The sequence below is a fragment of the Stigmatopora argus genome, chromosome 11 (genome assembly GCF_051989625.1).
Source record: "Stigmatopora argus isolate UIUO_Sarg chromosome 11, RoL_Sarg_1.0, whole genome shotgun sequence".
NCBI lineage: Eukaryota > Metazoa > Chordata > Actinopteri > Syngnathiformes > Syngnathidae > Stigmatopora > Stigmatopora argus.
The window spans coordinates 17,512,762-17,538,459 of NC_135397.1; the positions used below are offsets into that span (position 1 = coordinate 17,512,762).

A 25,698-nucleotide genomic window follows, 5' to 3' on the forward strand; every position below is an offset into this window, starting at 1 on the left:
TTTATGGGGAGTGGGGCCAGATCTGTGCCGTGTTTGCGAAAGTCCAGGATGATTTCTTTAGTTTTCGTGGTGTTCAGTGTGAGATTGTTCACCGAGCACCACGAAGACAAATTGTTGACCTCATCTCTGTAAGCCGACTCATCCCCTCCTGAGATGAGTCCGACCACAGTGGTGTCGTCAGCGAATTTGATGATGGTGTTAGACTGGTGGGTGGGTGTGCAGTCGTAGGTGTACAGGGAGTACAGAAGAGGACTCAGTACACAGCCTTGAGGGGAGCCAGTGCTTAGTGTAATGGAGGAAGAGAGGTGGGGACCAAGTCTAACAGTCTGTGGTCGGTTGGTCAAGAAGTCCTTTATCCAGCAGCAGATTGAAGAGGATAGTCCAAGGTGGGAGAGTTTGTCAGTCAGAATGTCCGGTTTTATGGTATTGAAGGCTGAGCTATAGTCAATGAAGAGCATCCTCACGTAGTTCCCAGGGTGTTCCAGGTGGCTCAGTGCTGTATGAAGAGCAATGGCAATAGCATCATCAGTGGACCTGTTTGCTCTATAAGCAAACTGGTGAGGGTCAATTGAGGGAGAGATTGTATTCCTGATATGGCGGGCTACCAACTTTTCAAAGCACTTCATGATCACAGGCGTGAGGGCAACAGGCCTATAATCATTCATGCTGCCAATGGTTGGCTTTTTGGGGACAGGGATAATGGTGGCAGATTTCAGACAAGATGGAATGATGGATAGTTGCAGGGAACAATTGAAAATATTTGTGAAGACTCCAGCCAGCTGGTCAGCACAGGCTTTGAGCACCTTCCCAGGTACTCCGTCTGGGCCAGCAGCCTTCCTGGTGTTCACGGACCGCATTACCAGTCTCACTTCCTGTTCCCGGAACGTCAGTGTATTGCTGCCGGGTGGTGGTGGGGGTGTTGAGACTGGGTCTGATTTGTCAGTCTCAAAGCGGGCAAAGAAACGGTTCAATTCCTCCGCTAGTGAGGCATCTGCATTAACAGACATATTATTGTTATTGTAGTTGGTAATATGTCGTATTCCTTGCCACATCTTCTTTGGGTTATTTTCTGTGAAGTGCTCCTCAATTTTTTTGGTATATGCTGCCTTGGCCTTTTTAATGCCTCTTTTCAGCTCAGCTCTGGCAGCGCGATATTTTATCTTGTCCCCTGATCTAAAGGCGGAGTTACGGCCTTTGATGAGTGCCTGTGTCTCATTGGTCATCCAGGGTTTTTGGTTCGGAAAAACCCGTATTCGTTTATCTGTAGTGACGTTGTCAATGCAGTTTTTTATGTAAGAAAGTACAGAGTCCGTGTAGTCCTGGAGGTTGTCGTGTACAATAAGTTCCCCCAAGTTTTTATTATCTTTATTTGTGGCGTTGTTTGCCTCCGGAGTGGAGTGTAAGCGGGGGTGAGAGATAGGCAGAGGTGATCTGATCCAGCTAGGTGAGGGAGGGAAGTGGCTTTATAAGCATGTTTAATGTTAGAATAGACATGGTCCAGAGTTTTGTCTCCTCTAGTATTACAATTTACGTATTGAATAAACTTAGGTAAAACAGTCTTTAAACACGCCTTGTTGAAATCACCAGCGACAATAAAAACGCCATCGGGGTGGTCAAGCTGTTGTTTGTTTATAGCCGTTAGCAGGAGGTTAAGTGCCGTGTTAACGTTAGCATTCGGAGGTATATAGATAGCCGTTGCTATGACGACGTTTAGCTCTCTTGGTAGATAATAGGGCCTACATCGTATTGCTAATAACTCTAAATCCGGGGAACAGTGAGTGTCAATAATTTTACTGTCACCACACCATTCATTATGTATATACATGCACAGTCCTCCTCCCTTGCTTTTGCCTGTTAATACTTTTGAACGGTCGTTTCGAAAAAGCGTTCGGCTAGCTAGCGATACCGCAGCGTCGGGGATAAGCGGGTGTAGCCACGTTTCTGTGATGATAATAATATTACAGTTTCTAACAAAGCTGTTGGTAGCAATACGAAGTTCCAACTCATCCATTTTGTGGGTGATGGATCGGGCGTTGGTCAAAAGGATACTGGGAAGCGGCGCTCGGTGTGGTTGTTGTTTCAGCTTAGCAGCAAAGCCCGCCCGGCATCCACGCTTCTGTTTTCTGTCCCTTCGCCGCCTTCGACGTGCTTTTGGTGGGCTGGCTAGCCACGGAGATCCCGGAGAGTGTGTTAAGAAATCGGATGTATCGCATATCCTTCGGATAGTGAGTAAATCCTGGCGACTGTAAGATAACGAACGACACCGAACTGGAGAGCTTAGAGCCGCAGCGTCAGTGCGCGCCGCCATCACTGATTGTCACTAATGGAAGACATACAAGAGCACTGATAATCTCCCTCGAGCTGGGGCTCCATGCAAGATCTCACCCCGTGGTGTCAAAATGATAACAAGAACGGTGATCAAAAATCCCAGAACCACACGAGGGGACCCAGTGAATGACCTACAGAGAGCTGGGACCACAGTAACAAAGGCTACTATCAGTAGATATTGATTCCAAGATGGCGGCACGCACTGACGCAGCGGCTCTATGCTTTGTAGTTCGGTGTCGTTCGTTATCCTACAGTCGCCAGGATTTAATCACTATCGGAAGATGCGATATATTCGATTTCACAACAAACTACCAACAGACCTACGATATCCCCGAGGACATCTCGAGACCTCCGGGAACTCCGTGGATAGCCAGCCCACTCAAAGCATGTCGAAGGCGGCGAAGAGACAGGAAGCAGAAGCGCGGATGCCGGGCGGGCCTTGCTGCTAAGCTGAAACAACAACCACACCGAGCACCGCTTCCTAGTATCTTTTTGACCAACGCCCGATCCATCACCCACAAAATGGATGAGTTGGAACTTCGAATTGCTACCAACAGCTTAGTTAGGATCTGTAACATTATTCTCATCACAGAAACGTCGCTACACCCGCATATCCCCGGCGCTGCGGTATCGCTAGCTAGCCGAACGCTTTTTCGGAATGATCGTTCAAAAGAATTAACAGGCAAAAGCAAAGGAGGAGGACTGTGCATGTTTATACATAATGAATGGTGTTGTGACACTAGGATCATTGACACTCACTGTTCCCCGGATTTGGAGCTATTGGCAATATGGTGTAGGCCCAATTATCTACCGAGAGAGCTAACGTCGTAATAGTTACAGCGATCTATATACCTCCAAATGCTAACGTTAACACGGCACTTAACCTCCTGCTAATGGCTGTAAACAAAGAACAGCTTGACCACCCCAATGGCGTTTTTATTGTCGCTGGTGATTTCAACAAAGCGTGTTTAAAGACTGTTCTACCTAAGTTTATTCAATACGTAAATTGTAATACTAGAGGAGACAAAACTCTTGACCATGTCTATTCTAACATCAAACATGCTTATAAAGCCACTTCCCTCCCTCACCTAGCTGGATCAGATGACCTCTGCCTATCTCTCACCCCCAATTAAACTCTACTCCGGAGGCAAACAACGCCACAAATAAAGATAATAAAAACGTGGTCCGAGGACGCACTTTCTCAGCTGCAGGACTGTTTTTCCCGCACCAACTGGGAACTTTTCGTACACGACAACCTCCAGGACTACACGGACTCTGTACTTTCTTACATAAAAAAACACTATAAATAAACATATACAGGTTTTTCCTAACCAAAAACCCTGGATGACAAATGAGACACAGGCACTCATCAAATGCCGTAACACCGCCTTTAGATTAGGGGACAAGTTAAAATATAGAGCTGCCAGAGCTGAGCTGAAAAGAGGCATTAAAAAGACCAAGGCAGCATATACTAAGAAAATTGAGGAGCACTTCACAGAAAATAACCCAAAGAAGATGTGGCAAGGAATACGACATATTACCAACTACAATAACAATAATATGTCTGTTAACAGAGATGCCTCACTAGCGGAGGAATTGAACCGTTTCTTTGCCCGCTTTGAGACTGACAAATCAGACCCAGTCTCAACAACCCCACCACCACTCTGCAGCAATACACTGAAGTTCCGGGAACAGGAAGTGAGACTGGTAATGCGGTCTGTGAACACCAGGAAGGCTGCTGGCCCTGACGGAGTACCCGGGAAGGTGCTCAAAGCCTGTGCTGACCAGCTGACGGGGGTTTTCACAAATATTTTCCATTGTTCCTTGCAACAATCCATCATCCCATCAGTGCCTGAAATCTGCCACCATTATCCCTGTCCCTAAAAAGCCAACCTTAGACAGCCTGAATGATTACAGGCCTGTTGCACTTACGCCTGGGATCATGAAGTGCTTTGAAAAGTTGGTCGCCCGCCACATCAGGGATACAATCCCTCCCTCAGTTGACCCTCACCAGTTTGCTTATAGAGCAAACAGGTCCACTGAGGATGCTATTGCCATTGCTCTACATACAGCACTGAGCCACCTGGAACACCATGGGAACTACGTGAGGATGCTCTTCATTGACTATAGCTCAGCCTTCAACACCATAAAACCGGACATTCTGACTGACAAACTCTCCCACCTTGGACTATCCTCTTCAATCTGCTGCTGGATCAGGAACTTCTTGACCAACCGACCACAAACTGTTAGACTTGCTCCCCACATCTCTTTCTCCATTACACTGAGCACTGGCTCCCCTCAAGGCTGTGTACTGAATCCTCTTCTGTACTCCCTGTACACATACGACTGCACACCCACCCACCAGTCTAACGCCATCATCAAATTCGCTGACGAGACCACTGTGGTCGGACTCATCTCAGGAGGGGATGAGTCGGCCTACAGAGATGAGGTCAACAAACTGTCTTCGTGGTGCTTGGTGAACAATCTCACACTGAACACCACGAAAACTAAATAAATAATCCTGGACTTTCGCAAACATGGCACAGATCTGGCCCCACTCCTCATAAATGGAGTATGTGTAGACAGGGTCCAGTCCTTTAAATTCCAGGGGGTCCACATCACGGATAAGCTCTCATGGTCTACAAAGCTCACGGCAGTAGTGAAGAAGGCTCAGAAACGACTCCATTTCCTCAGGGTACTTAGGAGGAACAACTTGGACACCAAGCTTCTGATAACCTTCTATAGAACCACTGTAGAGAGCATCCTGGCATACTGCATCACAGTGTGGTACGCTGGAAGCACGGCGGCAGAAAAAAAGGCCATGCAGAAAGTGATTAACACTGCCCAGAGGATTGTCGGCTGCTCTCTGCTCTCACTGGAAGACATTGCCAACCCTCGTTACCTCAGCAGAGCCAGGAACATCATAGGGGACCCATACCACCCTGGTCACAATCTCTTCCAGCTGCTGCCCTCTGGCAGACGCTATAGGTCCCACAAAGTACGGAAAAATAGGTTTAAGGACAGTTTTTCCCCACATCCATCAGGACTCTAAATTTGCGGTAACACAACACACATTCCTTTCTGAGGTAATATGAAAAGATGTTTGGGTGGTGATCTGCCTCCTACTAGCTGACTGGAGGTAAGTGAAAGACAGTGAGAGGTACGTGACCTGTTTCCATAACAGCATAATGCCAAATTACAAGTCCGTAACCATCACTTATTTAGGTCTTTTGCCGAGTAACCGCACCTTATGGAGAAGCACTACCAATTTCGTCATACGCAGTTTCTGGGTGTGATGATAGGCTTTTGTTGTTGATGATGACGACAGGGCCTATGTCCGATTATTATTATTAACACAATGCGCCGCCAGGGACTCAAATCCTGCACTGACAGACGTGTCCCCCTGATGAAGCCAGTACACATCCAGGCCCGTCTGCGGTTCGCTAGAGAGCATTTGGATGATCCAGAAGAGGACTGCAAGTTGTCATGGTCAGTAAAAAACCAAAATTGTCAGATGAAACCAAAATAGAACTTTTTGGTAGAAACAGGTTCTCGTGTTTGGAGGAGAAAGAATACTGAATTGCATTCAAAGAACACCATACACACTGTGAAGCATGGGGGTGGAAACATCATGCTTCAGGGCTGTTTTTCTGCAAAGGGGCCAGGACGACTGTTCTGTGTAAAGAAAAAAATAAATGGGGCCATGTATCAAGAGATTTTGAGTGAAAATCTCATTCCATCAGCAAGCACATTGAAGATGAGACATGGCTTGGTCTTTCTGCATGACAATTATCCCAAACACACAGCCAGGGCAACAAAGGAGTTGCTTCGTAAGAAGCATTTCTAGGTCCTGGAGTGGCCTATCCAGTCTCCAGATCTCAACCCCAGAGAAAATCTGTGGAGGGAGTTGAAAGTATGTGTTGCCCAACGACAGCCTCAAAACATCACTGCTCTAGCGGAGATCGGGATAGAGGAATTGGCCAAAATACCAGCAAGTGTGTGAAAAGCTTGTGAAGAGTTACAGAAAACGCTTTGCCCGGTTATTGCCAACAAAGGGTGCATAAAGTATTGAGATGTACTTTTGGTATTGACCAAATACTTATTTTCCACCGTGATTTGAACAATAAATTCTTTAAAAATTAAACAGTATGATTTTCTGGGGGGGTTTTTTCACATTCTGTCTCTCATGGTTGAAGTTTACCCATGTTGACAATTACAGGCCTCTCTTATCTCTTCAAGTAGGATAACTTGCACAATTGGTGGTTGACTAAATGCTTATTTGCCCCACTGTATGTCCGAAGCCTCAAGTACGCACTGGAATCAGCAACAACAGAAGACTTTCGTGTTGTCATTAATGCCGACAAGCAACCGTTGGGACACCACGCCGGGGGTTACAATGCATCATCATGCAATGAGGTGGCAATTATTGTGTTGGGTGACCCACAAAATAAACAAGATATTGTTATCAACCACCGTGAAAGTGGTCGTTAGTTGAAACAAATAGAGCCTACGATCCCCTTCAGTACCCTTTGCTGTTTCCATAAGGGGAGGATGGATACCATTTTGGAATTCCACAACATTATCCCATAAATCCATCTGTTGTATAAATGAAGAACGTTACAGCCATGCGTTATTACTCATACTACTTTATGGTTAGAGACAATTGTTCCAATCATCTACACCGATCTGGAGACCTGTTCGTTCAGTTTGTGACTGTCATGTACGCAAAGATAGAATAAGAGCGTTTGGGGTTCATTAGGGCAAACCAAAAGGAATTTATGCACGATAGTTATTTTAACCTTTGTGATGCCGTGATCGAAGACGTTAATCCGGAAGACCTTGGAAAGGTTCTTTCAACCCGGAAACTTTTACAGGTAATCCACATTATATGCATGAAAAACCTCAAGATGCTATGGCAATTGTTCGGCATTTCGGTAGACCGGATCTTTTTATAACGTTCACGACAAGTCCAAAATGGGTTGAAATCACAAGCGAACTTGTAAAAGGTTTAACTGCAATGGATTGCCCTGATGTTACTGCTAGAGTATTTCGACTGAAACTGCTGAAAACTAATGGATCTGATTAAACTCTGAAATTTTTGGTCCAGTTTGCGCTGACACGTACAGTGGAATGGCAAAAGCGAGAAAATCCCCATGCTCATATCCTCATCTGGCTAACAGAAAAAAAAAGCTCAACTGATATTGACAACATTATATCAGCAGAATATCCTGATCCTTCGGTGGATAGACACCTTTCTATCCAAGTTAATTCTCATATGGTACATGGTCCATGTGGCACTGGTCGGAAACAACATCCGCTCTGCGACAACCTGCACTAAGTGATGTCCATGCCAATTTATTTGCGAAACTCAATCCGAGACTGATGGTACAGACGTCATCGGCCAGCAGATGGAGGCTTCACAGCAAAGCTTAATAATGATGAGAATGATAACAGATGGGTCGTATTGTCCACTTTTGTTGAGTGTTTTTGATGCCCACATTAATGTCGGGTTCTGCCATTCTGTGAAGTGTAAAATATATATGAAAATATGTCAATAAGGGGTCTGACACTGCTGCATTCACATTAGACGCCAAGCATTCTAGAGACGAGCCAAAATTTTTCCAAGTTGGACGTTGGTTTGGGTCCCATGAGTCATGTCATCGAACATTCAGCTTTGAAATTCATGACAGAAATCCTGCCATTGAAAAACTTGCCATTCACTTTCAAAACCAGCAGCAAGTATTTTTCTCGAATGAAAATGCAACTAAGGTGGCCAAGGGACCAAGAGAGACCACACTAACTGCATTCTTCAAATTGTGCTCAAAAGATGTGTTTGCAAAGACATTGCACTACAATGAGGTCCCTTCTTACCACACATGGGTACACATGGGCTAAAAAACAATGGAAACGTCGAGAACAAGGCCAGTCTGTTGATGGACAGCCGGAAATGAAACAGTGCAGCGCTCTGCTACCGGAGCAGGACGATCAACTGAGTGATCCCCTTAATTGTTTTACTATTTATTCTTTATTTGTATCTTTTTTCTTTTATTAATATTTTTAACATTTCAAGCCCATGCCACCATAACCAATCTACATTGCTCTCAGTATCTGAATGGTATAGAGTACTGATATTTCAGTCATGTTAAAACACTACAGATTAAATCAAACCATAAAAAATAAATCATTTTCACAGCAGATACTGATAGCAAGTGCTCAGATACACCCACAGGTTTGCACACCTACTTCATGGGACTATGAGGGACGTCACAGACTACGAGGGACAACGAGGTACGTCCGAAATTTTGCGAGATGTCGACCGGCATCGGAAACATGTCAGGATGGTGACGGAGAACAATGACTAAAACAAATGCTTTGCTTCAATACTGCATGTGAAACATCGTTGGACAATCGGATCTGCATCTACTTGCGTTTCACCGTCTCCTTCCAACATTGCCTCGCTTCAACATCGAGACTGCATGTATAACGTCGTTGAACAACCACTCCGATCCACCTGCGATTGACCGTCTCATTCCAATGGTGCTTCGCCGCAACTACACTTCATTTTAACCGTAGCTCTCTCCAGAATATTCATGTTTTCTTTCACTTTTCAGGGTCCCCAAGAAAGACAATTCTATTTCGACATATTCCTCAAACTGATAGTGTGCTACTTTGTTTTGGTATCCTGACGCTTTGGTTTGATTGATTTGAACTGCTGAATTGCTTCTCATATCATATCTGTACATTATTGTATACACGTTTGCTGTGCTATGCGTGTAACTGAGATTTTCCTTTCTCATCCAACCCATTTTTCAAAAGAGATTTTATTTTAATAGCGCAACAATTGTCTTTTGGTTGTAAATAAGATTTTTTTTCAATTTCAAGATATATAAATTCCTCGCAGCACTGATTGGCCAAGCAATGTCATGTGATCATCTGCAGCCACTAATGGTCAAAGGGGAAGGTTATCTTGAACAGAGATGAGTCAATGCGTCTTGTCCTCTGCGGCAGAGGCTCCACCGAACCCCAAAGACCGACTCACCGAACCCAAAGTTAAGAACCACTGCTTTAGAACAAACCCGGAAATGATAGGATTTTATTCAAAACAAAAGACTGGTGGTTTAGTCAGCCTTAATAATACATACTTCCCTAAAGAAAAAAACGAAAATGTTCAAGCGATAGAGCAGACCTGGGCAATTAATTCCACAAAGGGCCGCAGTTGGTGCAGGTTTTCCTTCCAACCCCTAAGTGGAAACCTTTTCACCAATCTGGTTAGAAATACATTCAGTGGATTGCAGTCGGGTGCTTCTTGTTTCACCAGAAATCTAATTGGTTAAACTGTCTGTGTTGGATCGGTTGGAACAAAAGCCTGCACCCACAGTAGCCCTCGAGGGCCAGATTGCCCACCTCTGCGATAGAGGGTACCTATGCAATCGATTCAGAATCGATTGTCGCACAAGACGAATCATTTGTCAGAACTTGTGACTCGGATGATTCACAATGGACTCATGTTACCGAATTCTTCCGGTTTACAGTGCAGTTGAGTCAAGATGGCGGAAGTCGTAGCGATGGTGTGAATTTCAAAGCATTTAAACTGGAAATTTGGTACTTTTCCGAAATGGTTGCTTAAAAAAACAATTTGGTTGGATTTCCAGAGTTTAGGGAGGTTGTCCGGAGTCTCGGAATTTGCGGTGCATTTCCGGATAAACTCCGTGAATTCAGGAGTAGTTGGCAGCCCTGATTTTGACGTCTATGAATGAAATTCAAGAAAAAATTACGTATCTTGCATAAAACGTGAAAAACTCACTTACTTGTGCCTGCCATTCCTCGCTCAGGGGGCCACCATCTTACCGTAGTTAAACGGGCTCTGACTGGCCAGACATGAGTAGCCTTGATACACGTGTACATAGTGTTTACCATGTCAGCACATCTCAATAGTTGTTAAGGCTGAACGAAAGGTCTTGTGGGCGATCATTAAAATAACAGCCTTGATACCTGAGTTATGTGTATCTCATGCTATTTTTGCACCCAGAGACTTGGTGAAAACTAGACCGCTTCCTTTTTGAATTTGTCTACGTGCAGGCAACACCCTTTCTGAATGTGCAACCCAGCAGACGATCCTTTCGATTCATACAGTATTTCAGAAATACCACGTGCAATGATTTTCTTAAGATTTTCCCTTCAAAGTAACACATTTGTACTCCTTATTAAAAACACTGATATGGAGGTGAAAATTGTGAATCAGGGGGTGTCTTACACGAGAATTTGTAAAATTCAATGATTTTAAGGCAATTTTAGGGGAACGCTTATGCGCAGAGGTGGCTAATATGCGAGAAAATCCACCAATGAAGAAGAAAACTAAACTTACGCTGGGCGTTTTCATCACTTCAACATAAATCTTTGATGTATCTCTGACTCACCCATCGCCATGCATACATACGTCTTGGCTTACTTAAGGGCTATTCAAATTAGCATAGATCGTCCCTGGAAATTTGATCAATCTTGTGCATATAACCTCACCCATTGTCAATCAATCTGATTAACTTACCTGTACTGTTTTTGAAGGTCCAGGGCTATGGCGCTGAGATCCACATAACTACTGTTAGAAGCCAAATACTGAAAAACAATTTAAAATGAACACGTTATGGTTCTCCACACCTTGTGAATGAACTTGCACAGTGGTGAAAAAAAAGTATAGTTGGGTTGGCTAAACACAGTTGGATATAACTTTTTATCCGTACTTGATACATTTCCTGGGTATCGGCAGATTCTCAAAATTGGGTGACTCGGACTCAATCTCAGGTGCAAAAATATGTGATAAGGATATCCCTACTATGAACTAACTACCAAAACGGGAAGTTGGCTCTGGTCAATCCTTGACAGGCCATCAGTAAGTTGTCTCATGATGGTCCTCTCCATTTGTTTATCAGACAGCTCTGCAGTGTACTGCCTTCCTAGACTTTTGATGGGTTGCTCAGAAAGTAGGGGGATTCTTTCTCTCCCGACGATAAAGGTGGGGTTTTGATCAGGTCTGTGTCAAAGCGCGCCATGTGTCTGCTTCGTTGATTTTGGCTATTTGATCTTATTCCTTCTTACACCTGGCTTCTTGGTCTCTGCTTGTGGCTCTATTCTGTGTGAGATGGTGTTGGCTGGGTATTGGTGTTTGCGTGGGGGCTCAGCCTCCGCCGAGGGGTTTTCTTCCTCTGCGCCTTCCCAGCTTTCAGCAACATTGGTTCCTTGGGAACTGTAGTTTTCTACCTGGCTCCTGGTCCCTCTTGTCTCACCCGCTGCCGCGTTGCAAGGTCGCTGTTGGCCTTTCTGATCGCACTTCATCTTCCCCTGGAGCATTTGTGGTCCCCTGTGCGTGGTCGCCTTTTTCCACCAGCAAGTACCGTATTTTCACGACTATTTGGCACATCGTATTTTACGCCGCAGTGTCAGTAACGAGTGCTATTTCTGTATTTTAGACACACAAAGCACGCACCATTTCATTAGACGCATATATATTATATATGGATGAACATCGAAACGCAATAGCGCTGGCTACCGGAAGCAGCTTATTTCCGGGTTCCGGTGCGCAGTGACTGCTGGGAAATATAGTTCTTGCGCGCAACACCCACACGCTAAAAACACGCTTTAAAAAGACAACGGAAGCAAAACTGAGTTCGGTAGTGCTTTATTTGGACATTTTACAATTTACTCAAGTCATCATCACCTTCAAATCCCTCAAACTCCTCATCTTCTGTGTCAGAATTGAACAATTGCCCGAACGAGCCTTCCAAATAGCCGGGCCCCCCCTCTTCGTTCTCAGAGTCACCGTAATTTCCATGTGGCTCCTTAGAAATTATGCCGGCTTTGGCAAAAGCTCGAACAACCGTGCAAGCAGACACGTTCGCCCAGGCGGCAACGATCCATTGACAAATCGTAGCGCGAGAAGCCCGGCGCTGCCTGCCACTTTTCGTGAAGCTGTGTTCGCCAGCCCTTTGGATTCACCTTCACGATGACGCCGGCTGGAAACTTTTCTTTAGGCAGAGTCTTTCGCTTGAAGATCACCATTGGTGGGAGCTTCTGCCCATTAGCATGGCAAGCGAGAACGACAGTAAAAGCCGACTTCCTGGTCCCCTTCCTCTCGACAGTGTGGTTCATCGGGATGTCGAAAGTCAGCGGCACCTCGTCCATGTTGTTTATGTGGTTTGGCTGTATAAGTTTGTCAGCGCCGCCACTAGCGCTCCCGCACAGCGCCGCTCGGCACTCACACAGGGCGCTCTACGCTCTACGCTTAAGGCGCCATGTCTATTTTGGAGAAAATTTTTGACTTTTATGCGCGCCTTATAGTCGTGAAAATACGGTATACTTTCAGGGGATCTTCTCATTAACTGGAGTTCTGATATGCTCGTTTTCCTTTTCCATTGCCACAGTCGATTCCATGTGGTCTTTCCTGTTAGGGCCATCTTCCATCCCGGCTCTCAGAGGGCCTCCGGGTTAAATTTAAAGTTTATGTTACGTTACGAGCGCATCTGTCAAGTCTCTCTCTCTCTCTAGCTCGCTCTTTTGCGAACTCCAGGTTTTTATTGAATAATGCCTCATGTTATTATTAAACATCATAACCACTAGTTATTTGTTGCTCTGTTAGTAGATGGTGAATTACAACCAATAAAAATGTTTTTCCATTGCAATATCCTGTTTTTTGGTGGGTTATTTTTCCAGAGGGTGGGAACAAATTAATTTTTATTTGGTTCATTTCTATAGGAAACGTTAATTTGATATACGAGTAATTCGACATACGAGCTCAGTCCCAGAACGCATTAAGCTCGTGTCTCAAGGTATGACTGTACATACATATACACACACATGTAGATACATGTACACTAACACCTCGCTACTTTGCGCTTCGGTTATTGCTGATTCACTCCTATGCGGGTCAAAATATATTCTATACAAAAAATACAAAAAAACTTAAATAAATAAAAATTACAAACTAAATTAAAAATCCAAGGGATGCCTCCCGCACCATTTCGGAACGTTTCAGACAGCCAGATCGACCGAGCTATCGAAAAAAGAGAGACGGAAGAGGATGATCGGTCGGTCTCTCCTCAACAGAATGAGTGTTTTGCGTGTTTGTTTTTGCATTCTTGCAAATGTCTAATTGGTGAACCCGAAATTTAAATGGTACTTCAAGCTAAAAGAAGTCAACAGACCCAAGGTTCTCCAGACGCTGAGTCGACATCCAGGCGGACCGTGGCTACAGAATTATGGCCCTGGGACCTCGGCTCCGCGCCTGGGAACCAAAGTTTGACTTCTGGTGAGTAAACATTGAAGTACAGTGATGTAAAATCTTACGAATACTAGTCAATGTTAGGTAAGAGAGACAGAGTAGTCTATAAAACTAATAGAGAGCGATAGTGTCCTGCAGGTGCTTAAATTCCTTACAAAAGACGGGCATTGATTGTCACCCTGTTCCAGAAAAGTCAGTTTAGAAACTCTTATCTCATTATCTCCTGCTTTATCCGAAGTCGGATCGCTGGGGCAGCAGCTTCAGCAGGGAGGCCCAGACTTCCCTCTCCTAGTAACTTCCTCCAGCTCTTCCGGGAGTATCCCAGGGCGTACCCGGGCCAGCCGGGAGACATAATCTCTCCAGCGTGTCCGAGGCGGGTGAGTGGCCTCCTCCCGGTGGGGTGTGCCCAGAACACCTCCAGATGGAGGCATCCAGGGGGCATCCTAATCAGCCCGAGCTAACTCATCTGGTTCCTCTCGATCAAGAGCAGCTGCTCTAGTCTGAGCCCCTCCCGGATGAACGAGCTTCTCATCTTATCTCTAAGAGAGAGTCCGGACATCCTGTGGAGGAAACTCATTTCAGCCACTTGTATCCGGTATCTTGTTCTTTCGGTCATGACCCAAAGCTCGTGACCACAGATGAGGGTAGGAACGTAGATCGACCGGTAAATAGAGAGCCTCGCCTTTTGACTCGGCTCCTTCTTCACCACGACAGACTGGTGGAGTCTGCATCACTGCAGACACTGCACCAATCCGCCTGTCGATCTCCCGTTCCATTCTTCCCTAATTCATAAACAAGACCCAAGATAATTAAACTCCTCCACCTGGGGAAGGACCTGATCCCTGACCCAGACAGGGTCATGGCACCTTTTTCCGACTGAGGGCCATGGTGTCAGATTTGCAGGTGCTGATTCTCATCCCGACTGCTTCACACTCGGTTGCAAAAACGTTCCAGCGAGAGTTGGAGATCAAGGCTTTATGAAGCCAACAGAACCACATCATCTGCAATAAGCAGCGATGCAATACTGAGGCCACAAAACCGCACCCCTTTAACGCCACGGCTGCACCTGGATATTCTGTCCATAAAAGTTAAGAACAGAATCACTGACATAGAAAAGCCCTGGCGGAGTCCAACCTCTACTGGAAAAGGATCCGACTTACTGCCAGCTACGCAGACCGGACTCTGACAGGGGTCATAAAGGGACCGGACCCCGCGAAACAGGGGTTCCGGAACCCCATACTCCCGGAGTAACCCCCACAAGACTCACCGGGGAGACGGTCGAACGCCTTTTGCAAGTCCAAAGTAGAGCTTATCTACTGTTCCACGATCAGGATGAAAACCACACTGCTCGTCCTGAATCCGAGATTCTCCCTCTCAGCGGACCCTCCTCTCCAGTTCAGGGAGGCTGAGGAGTGTTATTCCCCGATAATTGGAACACACCCTCCTGTCCCCCTTCTTAAAAAGGGGAACCACCACCCTGGTCTGCCAATCCAGAAGCACTGTCTCCAAGTTCACGCAATGTTGCAGAGGCGTGTCAACCAAGACAGACCCACAACATCAATAGTTTTTAGAAACTCTGGGCAGATCTCATCCATCCCTGAGGAGCTTTTTAACCACCTTGGTGACTTCAACCCCAGAGATAAGAGAGTCCACTCCAGGGGCCCCCGGCTCTGCTTCCTCATGTGAAGGCGCGCCTGTGGAATTGAGGTCTTCAAAGTATTTGGCCCACCGATTCAAACCATCCTGAGTCGAGGTCAGCAGCGCCCCATCCCCACTGTAAACTGTGTTGACGGTGCACTGCTTCCCCCTTCTGAGTCGTCGGATGGTGGACCAAAATTTCCTTGAAGCCACCCGAAGTCGTTCTCCATGGCCTCACTGAACTCCTCCTATACCCGGGTTTTGCCTCGGAGATGACCAGAGCAACATGCCGCATGGCCACCCGGTACCCGTCAGCTGCCTCCAGAGTCCCATGAGCCAAAAGGGCACAATAGGACTCCTTTTTCAGCCTGACGGCATCCCTTACCACCGGGGCCCACAAGTGCATTCTGGGATTGCTGCCACGACAGACCTTGCGACCGCAGCTGCGGTCTCAGCAATAGAAGTGCAAAACATGGTCCACTCGGACTCAATGCCCCCGCCTCTTCCCGGACATGAGATAAACTGTCAGAGGTGGGGATTGAAACTCCTACAGACACGGCACCGCTCCAGGCGTTCCCAGCAGACCCTCAAAAAACATTTGGGTCTCCCAGGCTGCACGGCCATCTGTCCCCACCATCGGAGCCAATTCACCAATAATTAACTAACCCTTTCCAGCTCCGCCCCTCTCTTTACCCGAGTGTCCAAGAAACTTTTAACTTTTTTTTTTTGAAACTCCAAAGTGTAACACACTGACTCTAAAAAAACGGGAAAACCAGTGCGCATCAAAAACGGAATATCTAAACTTATGGATAACTATATATGATTTTGCTATTCATCTTAGTACAGTGGTACCTCGACATACGAGCGTAATCCGTTCCGAGACTGAGATCGTATGACGAGGTTCTCGTAACTCGAGCGGACGTTTCCCATTGAAATGAATGGAAAAAAAATTAATTCGTTCCAGCCCTCTGAAAAAACACCAAAAACAGGATATTGGATTGGAAAAATGTTTTATTTCTTCTAATTCCCCATCTATTAACAAAGTAACACATAACTAGTGGTTTAATAGAAATAAAGTGTTTAATCTAACTAAAATTGGGCGGATTTCGCCGAGGGGAGAGGGGCACAAAAGGGGCGGGGGGGTTCAGGTTTTTTTTCCACACAACGCACTCGTAAACGGAACAAACACTCCACCCTCACGTTCGCTATCGATGGGCTGTTTGCTGTCGTGCCCTTCAAAATATCCCGAAAATGATGCACACAAATGTCCTCACAATCGGATAACGCACGACCACTTGCCAACGAGCAGCAGTCTTTTATCAGCGATCCTTCGCTGCTCATGGGAGCTTCGGGGGCGCTGGCTAGCGGCTCCTTTTAGCTTGTAGCATCTGTGGTCGCATCCCCTCGAACGGCGCCTATGATAGAGTTGCTACCGGGGATGCTGTTGCGAGCCAGTGCCCCTGATGTTCTTATGAGCAGCCAACGAGCAGCAGTCTTATCAGCGATCGCTACGCTGCTCATGGGAGCTTCGGGGGCGCTGGCTAGCGGCTCCTTTTAGCTTGTAGCATCCGTGTTCGCATCCCCTCGAACGGCGCCTATGATAGAGTTGCTACCGGGGATGCTGTTGCGAGCCAGTGCCCCTGGTGTTCTTATTCAAAAGGGGCGGGGGGGGCTTCAGGTTTTTTTTCCACACAACGCACTCGTAAACGGAACAAACACTCCACCCTCACGTTCGCTATCGATGGGCTGTTTGCTGTCGTACTATTCCCTTCAAAATATTCAGAAAATGATGCACACAAATGTCCTCACAATCGGATAACGCACGACCACTAGCCAACGAGCAGCAGTCTTTTATCAGCGATCCTCCGCTGCTCATGGGAGCTTCGGGGGCGCTGGCTAGCAGCTCCTTTTAGCTTGTAGCATCTGTGGTCGCATCCCCTCGAACGGCGCCTATGATAGAGTTGCTACCGGGGATGCTGTTGCGAGCCAGTGCCCCTGATGTTCTTATGAGCAGCCAACAAGCAGCAGTCTTATCAGCGATCGCTGCGCTGCTCATGGGTGCTTCGGGGGCGCTGGCTAGCGGCTCCTTTTAGCTTGTAGCATCTGTGTTCGCATCCCCTCGAACGGCGCCTATGATAGAGTTTCTACCGGGGATGCTGTTGCGAGCCAGTGCCCCTGGTGTTCTTATGAGCAGCCAAAAAACTTTATTCTGAGTACCATTGCCTGTCGGCGTTGTGTGCACGAGTATATTTCATTACCCAGAAAGCCCTCTTTTCCCCGCGCATGCGCGTTGTGCGTTGTGCGTTTCCTGGTCTGAATAACTCATCCGGTGCTCGTAAATATTGTTATACACGAAAGATATGCAAAAAAGACAGTGCCATGGCCACCTGGCTTGGTCGCATCACGAAATTTTGACCGCATCACGGGCGAATTATTCGATCGAAATTTCCGTCGTAAGACGAGCATTTTGTATGACGAGCAGTCATATGACGAGGTACCACTGTATTCAGAAAAAATAAACATACAGTATAAAATAAATACAATGTGTTAAGGAAATAAAAAGAAAAAGGATAAAAAACATTATGAAGACAACGAAATGTTGGCTGTTAATGACAAAATTAGAAAAGGGGGTAGGACAAGGAAAGGAGTGTAATGAAAATAATGAGGGTGACGCAGTGTTGTTTCTTAGAAAATTATTAAACAGGGCTAGTTGGGAGAAAGAAAGAAATTAAGGAGAAAAATGCAGATGATAGTCCACATGCAAATTTGTTGCAGACTCCAAGACGTTATCACAAGAAACTGTTTTGGTTTGTTTTTTTAATTACAGTCATAGCTCTACTTACGAATGCCTCTAGGTACGAAATTTTCAGGTTACAAATTCTTTATATGCAAATGAGTGACTCGAGATACGGAAAAGATCCAATTCACAAAATCCCCCAAAAAGTACATGCATATCCCTATCCGTTATTGTATTTTGAAAATATTGTCGCAGATGCCCTTGATTCTCACTTTAGAACACGACCCACTACTGGGCTCTCATTTCATCGCTGTCAGTCTATCTATCTATCATATAATGACAATAAAAGCATTCAATTCAATTGAATTGGCTGTCTCACAACAACCACTGTCCATGTTTCAAGATTCTCTCTTAAATACCTGTTCACCTCGGCTAAATGCTCCCAACATTAATGATTTCAATTCCCCTTATCAAGCGATTAAAAACCGTACAAATGCAATGCGGCACATATTTTCAGAAAAAAACACACGCACACACACAGGGCACACAAGTCTAAAATGTAGTACAAATTGTGCGGCTTTCGTCCCTGGTAAAACGGGCACTTGTCGCCATCTGGCGGAGAAACGGGAATTACGTCTCCCATAATAACGGCCCCGGAGGGAAGTATTTCAGCGGTGCAGTCGGCCACTCATGCCATTGTGACGATTTTCACCTACTTTTCAGGTTAATGTCTGTTTAAGGTAAGGAGTGTGATAACAATAAGTTAAAGGCTGATTTATCCATCTGAGTTGGTACAGATTGATTTCATGTTTCTATTACGTGTATTTTCGTATACGTTTGTCTTACACAATAACATTTGAGTCGACCTTAGGCAAGCTAAGATATAGAGGGATTTAAAAACTGATTCATTTTCACTGCAGCAATACTTTAGGTGTTGCCTGTGGAATCATATATTTTTGGGTGACCAGTTGGGTAAATTACTAATAGAATAGATAAAGTGCAAATTATCCGCTTGTGTTATTAGATATTTTTGCCCCAATAATAGGAATATAAGATATACCTGTTCCAATCTCTGTTTCAGCTGAACATCCAGGAAGACACCACCTCTATGCTTCATGTCCATTTCACTTTTTAATGCTTTCAGAACACTAAAATGGAAAAAAAAGAACATCAAATCCTAATTTCCATAATTACACTCAAAAAGTCAGACTTCAAGAGATGTGGGATTCAGGGGACCCAATTTCTAATTTTTAAATATTTTCCACATTCTAAGGGGTTTCAGCTCAAAACCCAAATATTTACTTTAAAAAAAAAATCACCATCATATCAAATTAGTGAATAATATAGTACAGTCGCACCTCTATTTTAAAATTAATTGGTTCCAGAACTTTTTTCGTAACTTGAAAATTTTGTAAGTAGGTGTACTTTATATGTAAATTCTCTGATTCGTTCCACAGTCCTCACACAACTACCAACTAAACCCTTTAAAATTGTGTCCCAATTTTGTATGAAAGATGTGAGAAACACACAAAATGAGAGAAAATTATAAGAAAACGATTTATCAATTCTTAAAATGAATATAATTGCCAAAAATCCCTGTGAAACTGTGCCCCGTGGCGCTAAAATAGTTCCCTCTGCGGCGGTCATATTGGGAGACGTAATACTTGTTTGTCCGCCAGATGGCGGCAATAACTCCTTCTACCAAGGCCTAAAGCTGTCCACTTTGTAGTACTACATATATTTTAGACGTTTACGGCTGCCGTGTGTGTGTGTGTGTGTGTGTGGGGGGGGGGGGGGGGTGCAAAAATATGCCAGGTCGCATTTGTACGTTTTTTAAGGGCAATTGCAATCATTACCAAGGGGAACATTTAGCCGAGGAGGACAGGCATGTGAGAAAGAATCTTGAAACATGGGTAGTGGTTGTTGTGAATTGAATGATTTTATTGTCATTATGAGATGGAATGAGAGCGTAAAAGAGACCAGTATAGGGTAGCGATGTTCTAAAATGAGACCCATTGCATCCGCGACAATATTTTCGAAATAAAATAACGGATAAGGAAATGCAATTACTTTTTGGGGGATTTCATACTTGGATTTTTTTCATATACCAAGACATTCATTTGCATATAAAAAAAAATCATAACCTGAAAATTTCATACCTAGAAGCATTCGTAGGTAGAGGTATGACTGTACAGGGGTACCTCGAGATATGAGCTTAATGCGTTCCGGGACTGAGCTCATATGACGATTTACTTGTATCTCAAATGAACGTTTCCCATAGAAATGAACTAAAAACAAATAAATTCGTTCCAACCCTCTGAAAAAACAAAAACAAGATATTGGATTGGAAAAACATTTTATTTGTTCAAATTCACCATCTATTAACAGAGTAACAAATAACTAGTGGTAATGTTGTTTAATAGTACTAAAATTAGACGGATTTCGCAGAGGGGAGAGAGAGAGGCTCTGCATGGCAACACGCCCGTAACATAACAATCAAATTTAAATGAACTTGGATTATGATACAGGCACTCAAAAATAAATGTAATCTAACCTTACACTAAACTTAATTCTAATTGTGTTTTACATTTTTATACCTTTCTTCTCCCGGTTGGCTCTATTTGCCCCGCCTCCACACAGACTTTCAGCTGCTGCTAAAAGGAACCTATTGAGCGTTGTTTGCTTTTGTCTTCCCTTCAAAATATTCAGTCAAAGGTCAGTCAAAAGCCTCTATTGTCATTATATAAAGCTGCGTATGACGAAATTGGTGGTGCTACTCCACAAAGTGTCTTTTCCTAGTAAAAACATAAATAGGTAATATAAAATTATAAAAAGTCACGTCCAGGCAAGGTAAATTATAAAATATTGAACAATCTAAGATACTGCACATTGTTATTGCACACCCCAAAGTTTTTATTGCACAGAAGGGATTGTGTGTCGTGCTAATGCAAAAAACTGTCCCCAAGTCTATTCGTCCGTGTTTTGTGAGACCTGTAGCGTCTGCCAGAGAGCAGCAGGTGGAACAGGTTGTGACCAGGGTGGTATGGGTCCCTAACAATGTCTGCTGAGGTAGCAAGGGCTGGCAATTTCATCCAGTGAGGACAGAGAGCAGCCGATGATCTTCTGGGCGGTGTTGATCACTCCATGCATGGCTTTTCTGTCTGCTGCCGTGCTTCCAGTGTACCACACTGTAATGTAGTATGTCAGGATGCTCTCCACAGTTGATCTATAGGTTACCAGAAGCTAAGTGTCCAAGTTGTTCCTCCCGAGTACCCTCAGGAAATGGGAGTCGCTTCTGGGCCTTCTTCACCACTGCCGTGGTGTTGGTAGACCTGGAGAGCTTGTGTGTGACGTGGACCCCCATGAATTTGAAGGACTGGATTCGGTCTACGCATACTCCATTTATGAGGAGTGGGGCGAGATTGCGATTGTTGCGTTTGCGAAAGTCCAGGATAATTTATTTAGTTTCCGTGGAGTTTAGTGTGAGATTGTTCACCAAACACCAGGAAGACAGTTTGTTGACCTCATCTCTGTAGGCAGACTCATACCCCCTGAGATGATTCCGACCACAGTAGTGTCATCGGCAAATTTGATGATGGAGTTAGAGTGGTGGGTCGGTGTACAGTCGTATGTGTACAGGGAGTATAGAAGAGGACTCAGTACACAACCTTGAGGGGAGCCAGTGCTCAGTGTAATGGAGGAAGAGAGGTGGGGACCAAGTCTAACAGTTTGTGGACGGTTGGTTAAGAAGTTCTTAATCCAGCAGCAGATGGAAGAGGATAGTCCATGGTGGGAGAGTTTGTCAGCCAGAATGTCCGGTATTATAGTGCTGAAGGCTGAGCTATAGTCAATGAAAAGCATCCTCACATAGTTCCCCTGGTGCTCCAGGTGGCTCAGTGCTATGTGTAGAGCTACGGCGAAGGCGTCCTCAGTGGACCTGTTTGCTGTATAAGCAAACTGGTGAGGGTCAACTGAGGGAGGGATTGTATCCCTGATGTGGCGGGCGACCAACTTTTCAAAACACTTCATGATCACAGGCATAAGTGCAACAGGCCTGTAATTATTCAGATTGTCTAAGGTTGGCTTTTTAGGGACAGGGATAATGGTGGCAGATTTCAGGCACGATGGGATGATGGATTGTTGCAAGGAACAATTGAAAATATTTGTGAAAACCCCCGTCAGCTGGTCAGCACAAGCTTTGAGCACCTTCCCAGGTACTCCGTCAGGGCCAGCAGCCTTCCTGGTTTTCACAGTCCAAAGTCTCACTTCCTGTTCCTGAATTTTAACGAGACCGCGGCATCGGGGATTTGCGGGTGTAGCCACGTTTCTGTGATGAGAATAAAGTTGCAGTTTCTGACAAAGCTGTTGGTAACAAGCTGAAGTTCCAAATCGTCAATTTTGTGGGTGATGGATCTGGCGTTGGTCAAGAAGATACTCGGAATAATAATAATAATCGGACATAGGCTCTGTCGTCATTATCAACAACAAAAAAGCCTACTTGTCATCACACCCAGAAACTGCGTGTGACGAAATTGGTGGTGCTTCTCCATAAGCTGCGTTTACTCGGCAAAATACCTTTATAAGTGAGTTACGGAATCTTGTAATTTGGCATTCTGCTGTTATGGATACAGGTCGCTTACCTTTCACTGTCTTCCACTTAACTTCAGTCAGCTAGTAGGAGGCAGATCACCACCCAAACATCTTTTCATATTACCGCACAAGGGAATGTGTGTTATGTTACCGCAAATTTAGAGTTCTGATGGATGTGGGGGAAAAACTGTCCTTAAGCCTATTTGTCCGTGCTTTGTGGGACCTATAGCGTCTGCCAGAGGGCAGCAGCTGGAACAGATTGTGACCAGGGTGGTAAGGGTCCCCTATGATGTTCCTGGCTCTGCTGAGGTAACGAGGGCTGGCAATGTCTTCCAGTGAGGGCAGAGAGCAGCCGACAATCCTCTGGGCAGCGTTAATCACTTTCTGCATGGCCTTTTTGTCTGCCGCCGTGCTTCCAGCGTACCACACTGTGATGCCGTACGCCAGGATGCTCTCTACAGTGGTTCTATAGAAGGTTATCAGAAGCTTGGAGCCCAAGTTGTTCTTCCCAAGTACCCTGAGGAAATGGAGTCGTTTCTGAGCCTTCTTCACCACTGCCGTGATGTTTGTAGACCATGAGAGCTTATCCGTGACGTGGACCCCCAGGAATTTAAAGGACTGGACCCTGTCTACACATACTCCATTTATGAGGAGTGGGGCCAGATCTGTGCCGTGTTTGCGAAAGTCCAGGATTATTTCTTTAGTTTTCGTGGTGTTCAGTGTGAGATTGTTCACCGAGCACCACGAAGACAATTTGTTGACCTCATCTCTGTAGGGCGACTCATCCCCTCCTGAGAGGAGTCCGACCACAGTGGAGTCGTCAGCGAATTTGATGATGGCATTAGACTGGTGGGTGGGTGTACAGTCGTACGTGTACAGGGAGTACAGAAGAGGACTCAGTACACAGCCTTGAGGAAGCGATGCTCTGTCAGTACACAGCCTTGAGGAAGCGGTGCTCTGTGCGATTGTTTCCTTAGCTTAGCAGCTAGGCCCGCCCAGCATCCCCGCTTTTGCTTTCTTTCCCTTCGCCGTCTCCGGCGTATGCTGGGTGGGCTGACTATCCACGGTGATCCCGGTGGCCTCGAAATGTCCTCAGGGATATTGTAGGTTTGTTGGTAATCTGTTGTGATGGATATATCGCATCTCCTACCGAGAGTACATAAATCCTGGCGACTCTAGAAAACGTTTGCCTCGCAGATGTTCGTAAATAACAATAAATACAGACGCTCCCCTACTTACGAACATTCAACTTACGAACAACGGTACATACGAACATGTCTGCAAATTGCGTTTAAGTCCAAAAATGTTCGCAAGTCCAATTTTGTATTTCGCGTCTTTTTCGGAGTAGTACTTATTTCCGCCGCTAATACCGACGCCTGGCGCTGTGAGAGCTCAGCTCACCCAGCATCTACCTTCTTCGTTGCAATGCGGAAGTGCGTGAATGTATCTCCAGTGTGCAAAGAACCTTTTTAATTTGTATCATTAAATATCTCATGCATCCAATATTGAATATGGTTGGTAAAAAGCTAAAGGCTTCTATTGAGGGAGTTGCAAGGAAGAGGCAAGCCATTTCATTTGAAACGAGTGGCAATAATAACGAAGCTTGATGCGCGTCAGAAAGTGGTGAGCGTTGCACATTCAGTACCATTTAAAAACAGAAAGATCGAGCAGCAGGACCCAAATATTGAACGTTGCACAAAGTTTGCAAATCAATTGAATGATGCCATACAGTGCTACTGCATCATTTATGATGAAAAAAAGAAGAAAACTGTGCAATCGTCATTAGGTCGCTTCTTTTGGCCAGTTTCTAATACATAAATCTATCTCTCTCTCTACAGTACTGTACATATTCTCTCCATTTTATTAAATGGTTTTTTTTTCAGTACAAACCAATGCGTGTTACTTATACAAGCCTTAAACATACAAATGCACTTCTATAAACCTTCAATATAATTATATAGGCCTTAAACAAATTATAATACAAAATATAGCACTAAATCAACTTACAAACAAATTCAACTTATGAACAATCGCTCGGAACCAATTGCGTTCGTAAGTTGAGGAGTGTCTGTATTCCAAAAGTTATGCACACAAATGTCCTCACAATAATATAACGCACGACCACCTGCCATTGAGAAGTATTATATACTCTCGTATTATAGAGCAAGCTCCTCCGCCATTCTGCACTGACTAACAGGAAAACAATACGCTGAAAAAAATGCAACGCTCCACCCAGTGGCATTTTTACTTGAACACAACATTCCAATAAGTGCTGCCGACCATGCGGGGCCGAAGTTTCGCAAAAAAGCTGAAATCATCTCAAACAGTGTTGCTGATAGTTCACCTGTGCTCGCCCCAAGTACTGACGGCAGCAACGATAGCAGTGACAAATACTTTCCAGTGGTACTTACACATCCAGAAGCTGGATTAATTAGGCAGTCCTTCTTATCTGTACCAGTTGTTAAGGAAAGTTCAGCTACAGGTGAGAATATCTTTAAAAATGTGAATGAAGAACTGGACAAATTTGGATTGAAATGGGAGAACTGCATTACCTTTGGTACTGAACCAGCTGAAAAACTTGTTAATGTTGTGGGAATTTGAATTTGCAAATAAATCATCAACAAATTATACTTGTTCACACTTTATATTTATTTTCATTATGCTGTACGTTTTCAATAGTTTAAAAACACAATATTTCAATTAATGTAAAAACATGATAATAACAGTTAGATTCAAATTGGAGGTTGGCAGTTTTGCTTAATTATACTTACTTCCCTTATGAATAAAAAACGAAAACGTTAAAGCGATAGAGGCTACCTATGCAATCGATTCCGAATCGATTGCCAAACCTGAAGTCGCACAAGACAAATCATTTGTCAGAACTTGTAACTTGGATGATTCACAATGCACTCGTGTTAACGAATTACAGTGCAGTTGAATCAAATGCGGAAGCCGTAGCGAGTGTAAATTTCGAGGCATTTAAATAGGAAATTTGGTACTTTTCTGAAGTGGTTGCTTAAAAAAAATGTAAGTGATATATTTTCGGGATTTCCGGAGTTTGGTGAGGTTGTCAGGAGTTTGCATTACTGAACCAGTGGGTAAACTCCGGAAATTCCGAAGAAGTTGGAAGCTG

At 44.7% G+C, this 25,698-nt stretch overlaps 1 protein-coding gene across 8 annotated transcripts in view; it reads right to left on the reverse strand.

The window, feature by feature from the left end:
• The window catches only part of nvl (nuclear VCP like), a 181,305-nt gene that overhangs the window by 150,315 nt on the left and 5,292 nt on the right, over window positions 1-25,698 (reverse strand). For 3 of the 8 annotated variants that reach the window (XM_077613087.1, XM_077613083.1, XM_077613082.1), the window contains exons 2-3: window positions 19,036-19,123; window positions 10,874-10,941 (exon numbers count right to left, since the gene is read on the reverse strand). The exons of 1 other annotated variant lie outside the window; for it this stretch is intronic. In XM_077613087.1, the coding sequence (XP_077469213.1) occupies window positions 10,874-10,941; window positions 19,036-19,098 (131 nt within the window). In that variant the 5' untranslated portion in view covers window positions 19,099-19,123. Of the gene's footprint in view, window positions 1-10,873; window positions 10,942-19,035; window positions 19,124-25,698 lie in introns of those variants that run through there. 4 more of the 8 variants (XM_077613084.1, XM_077613089.1, XM_077613088.1 and 1 more) reach the window with 3 other exon arrangements.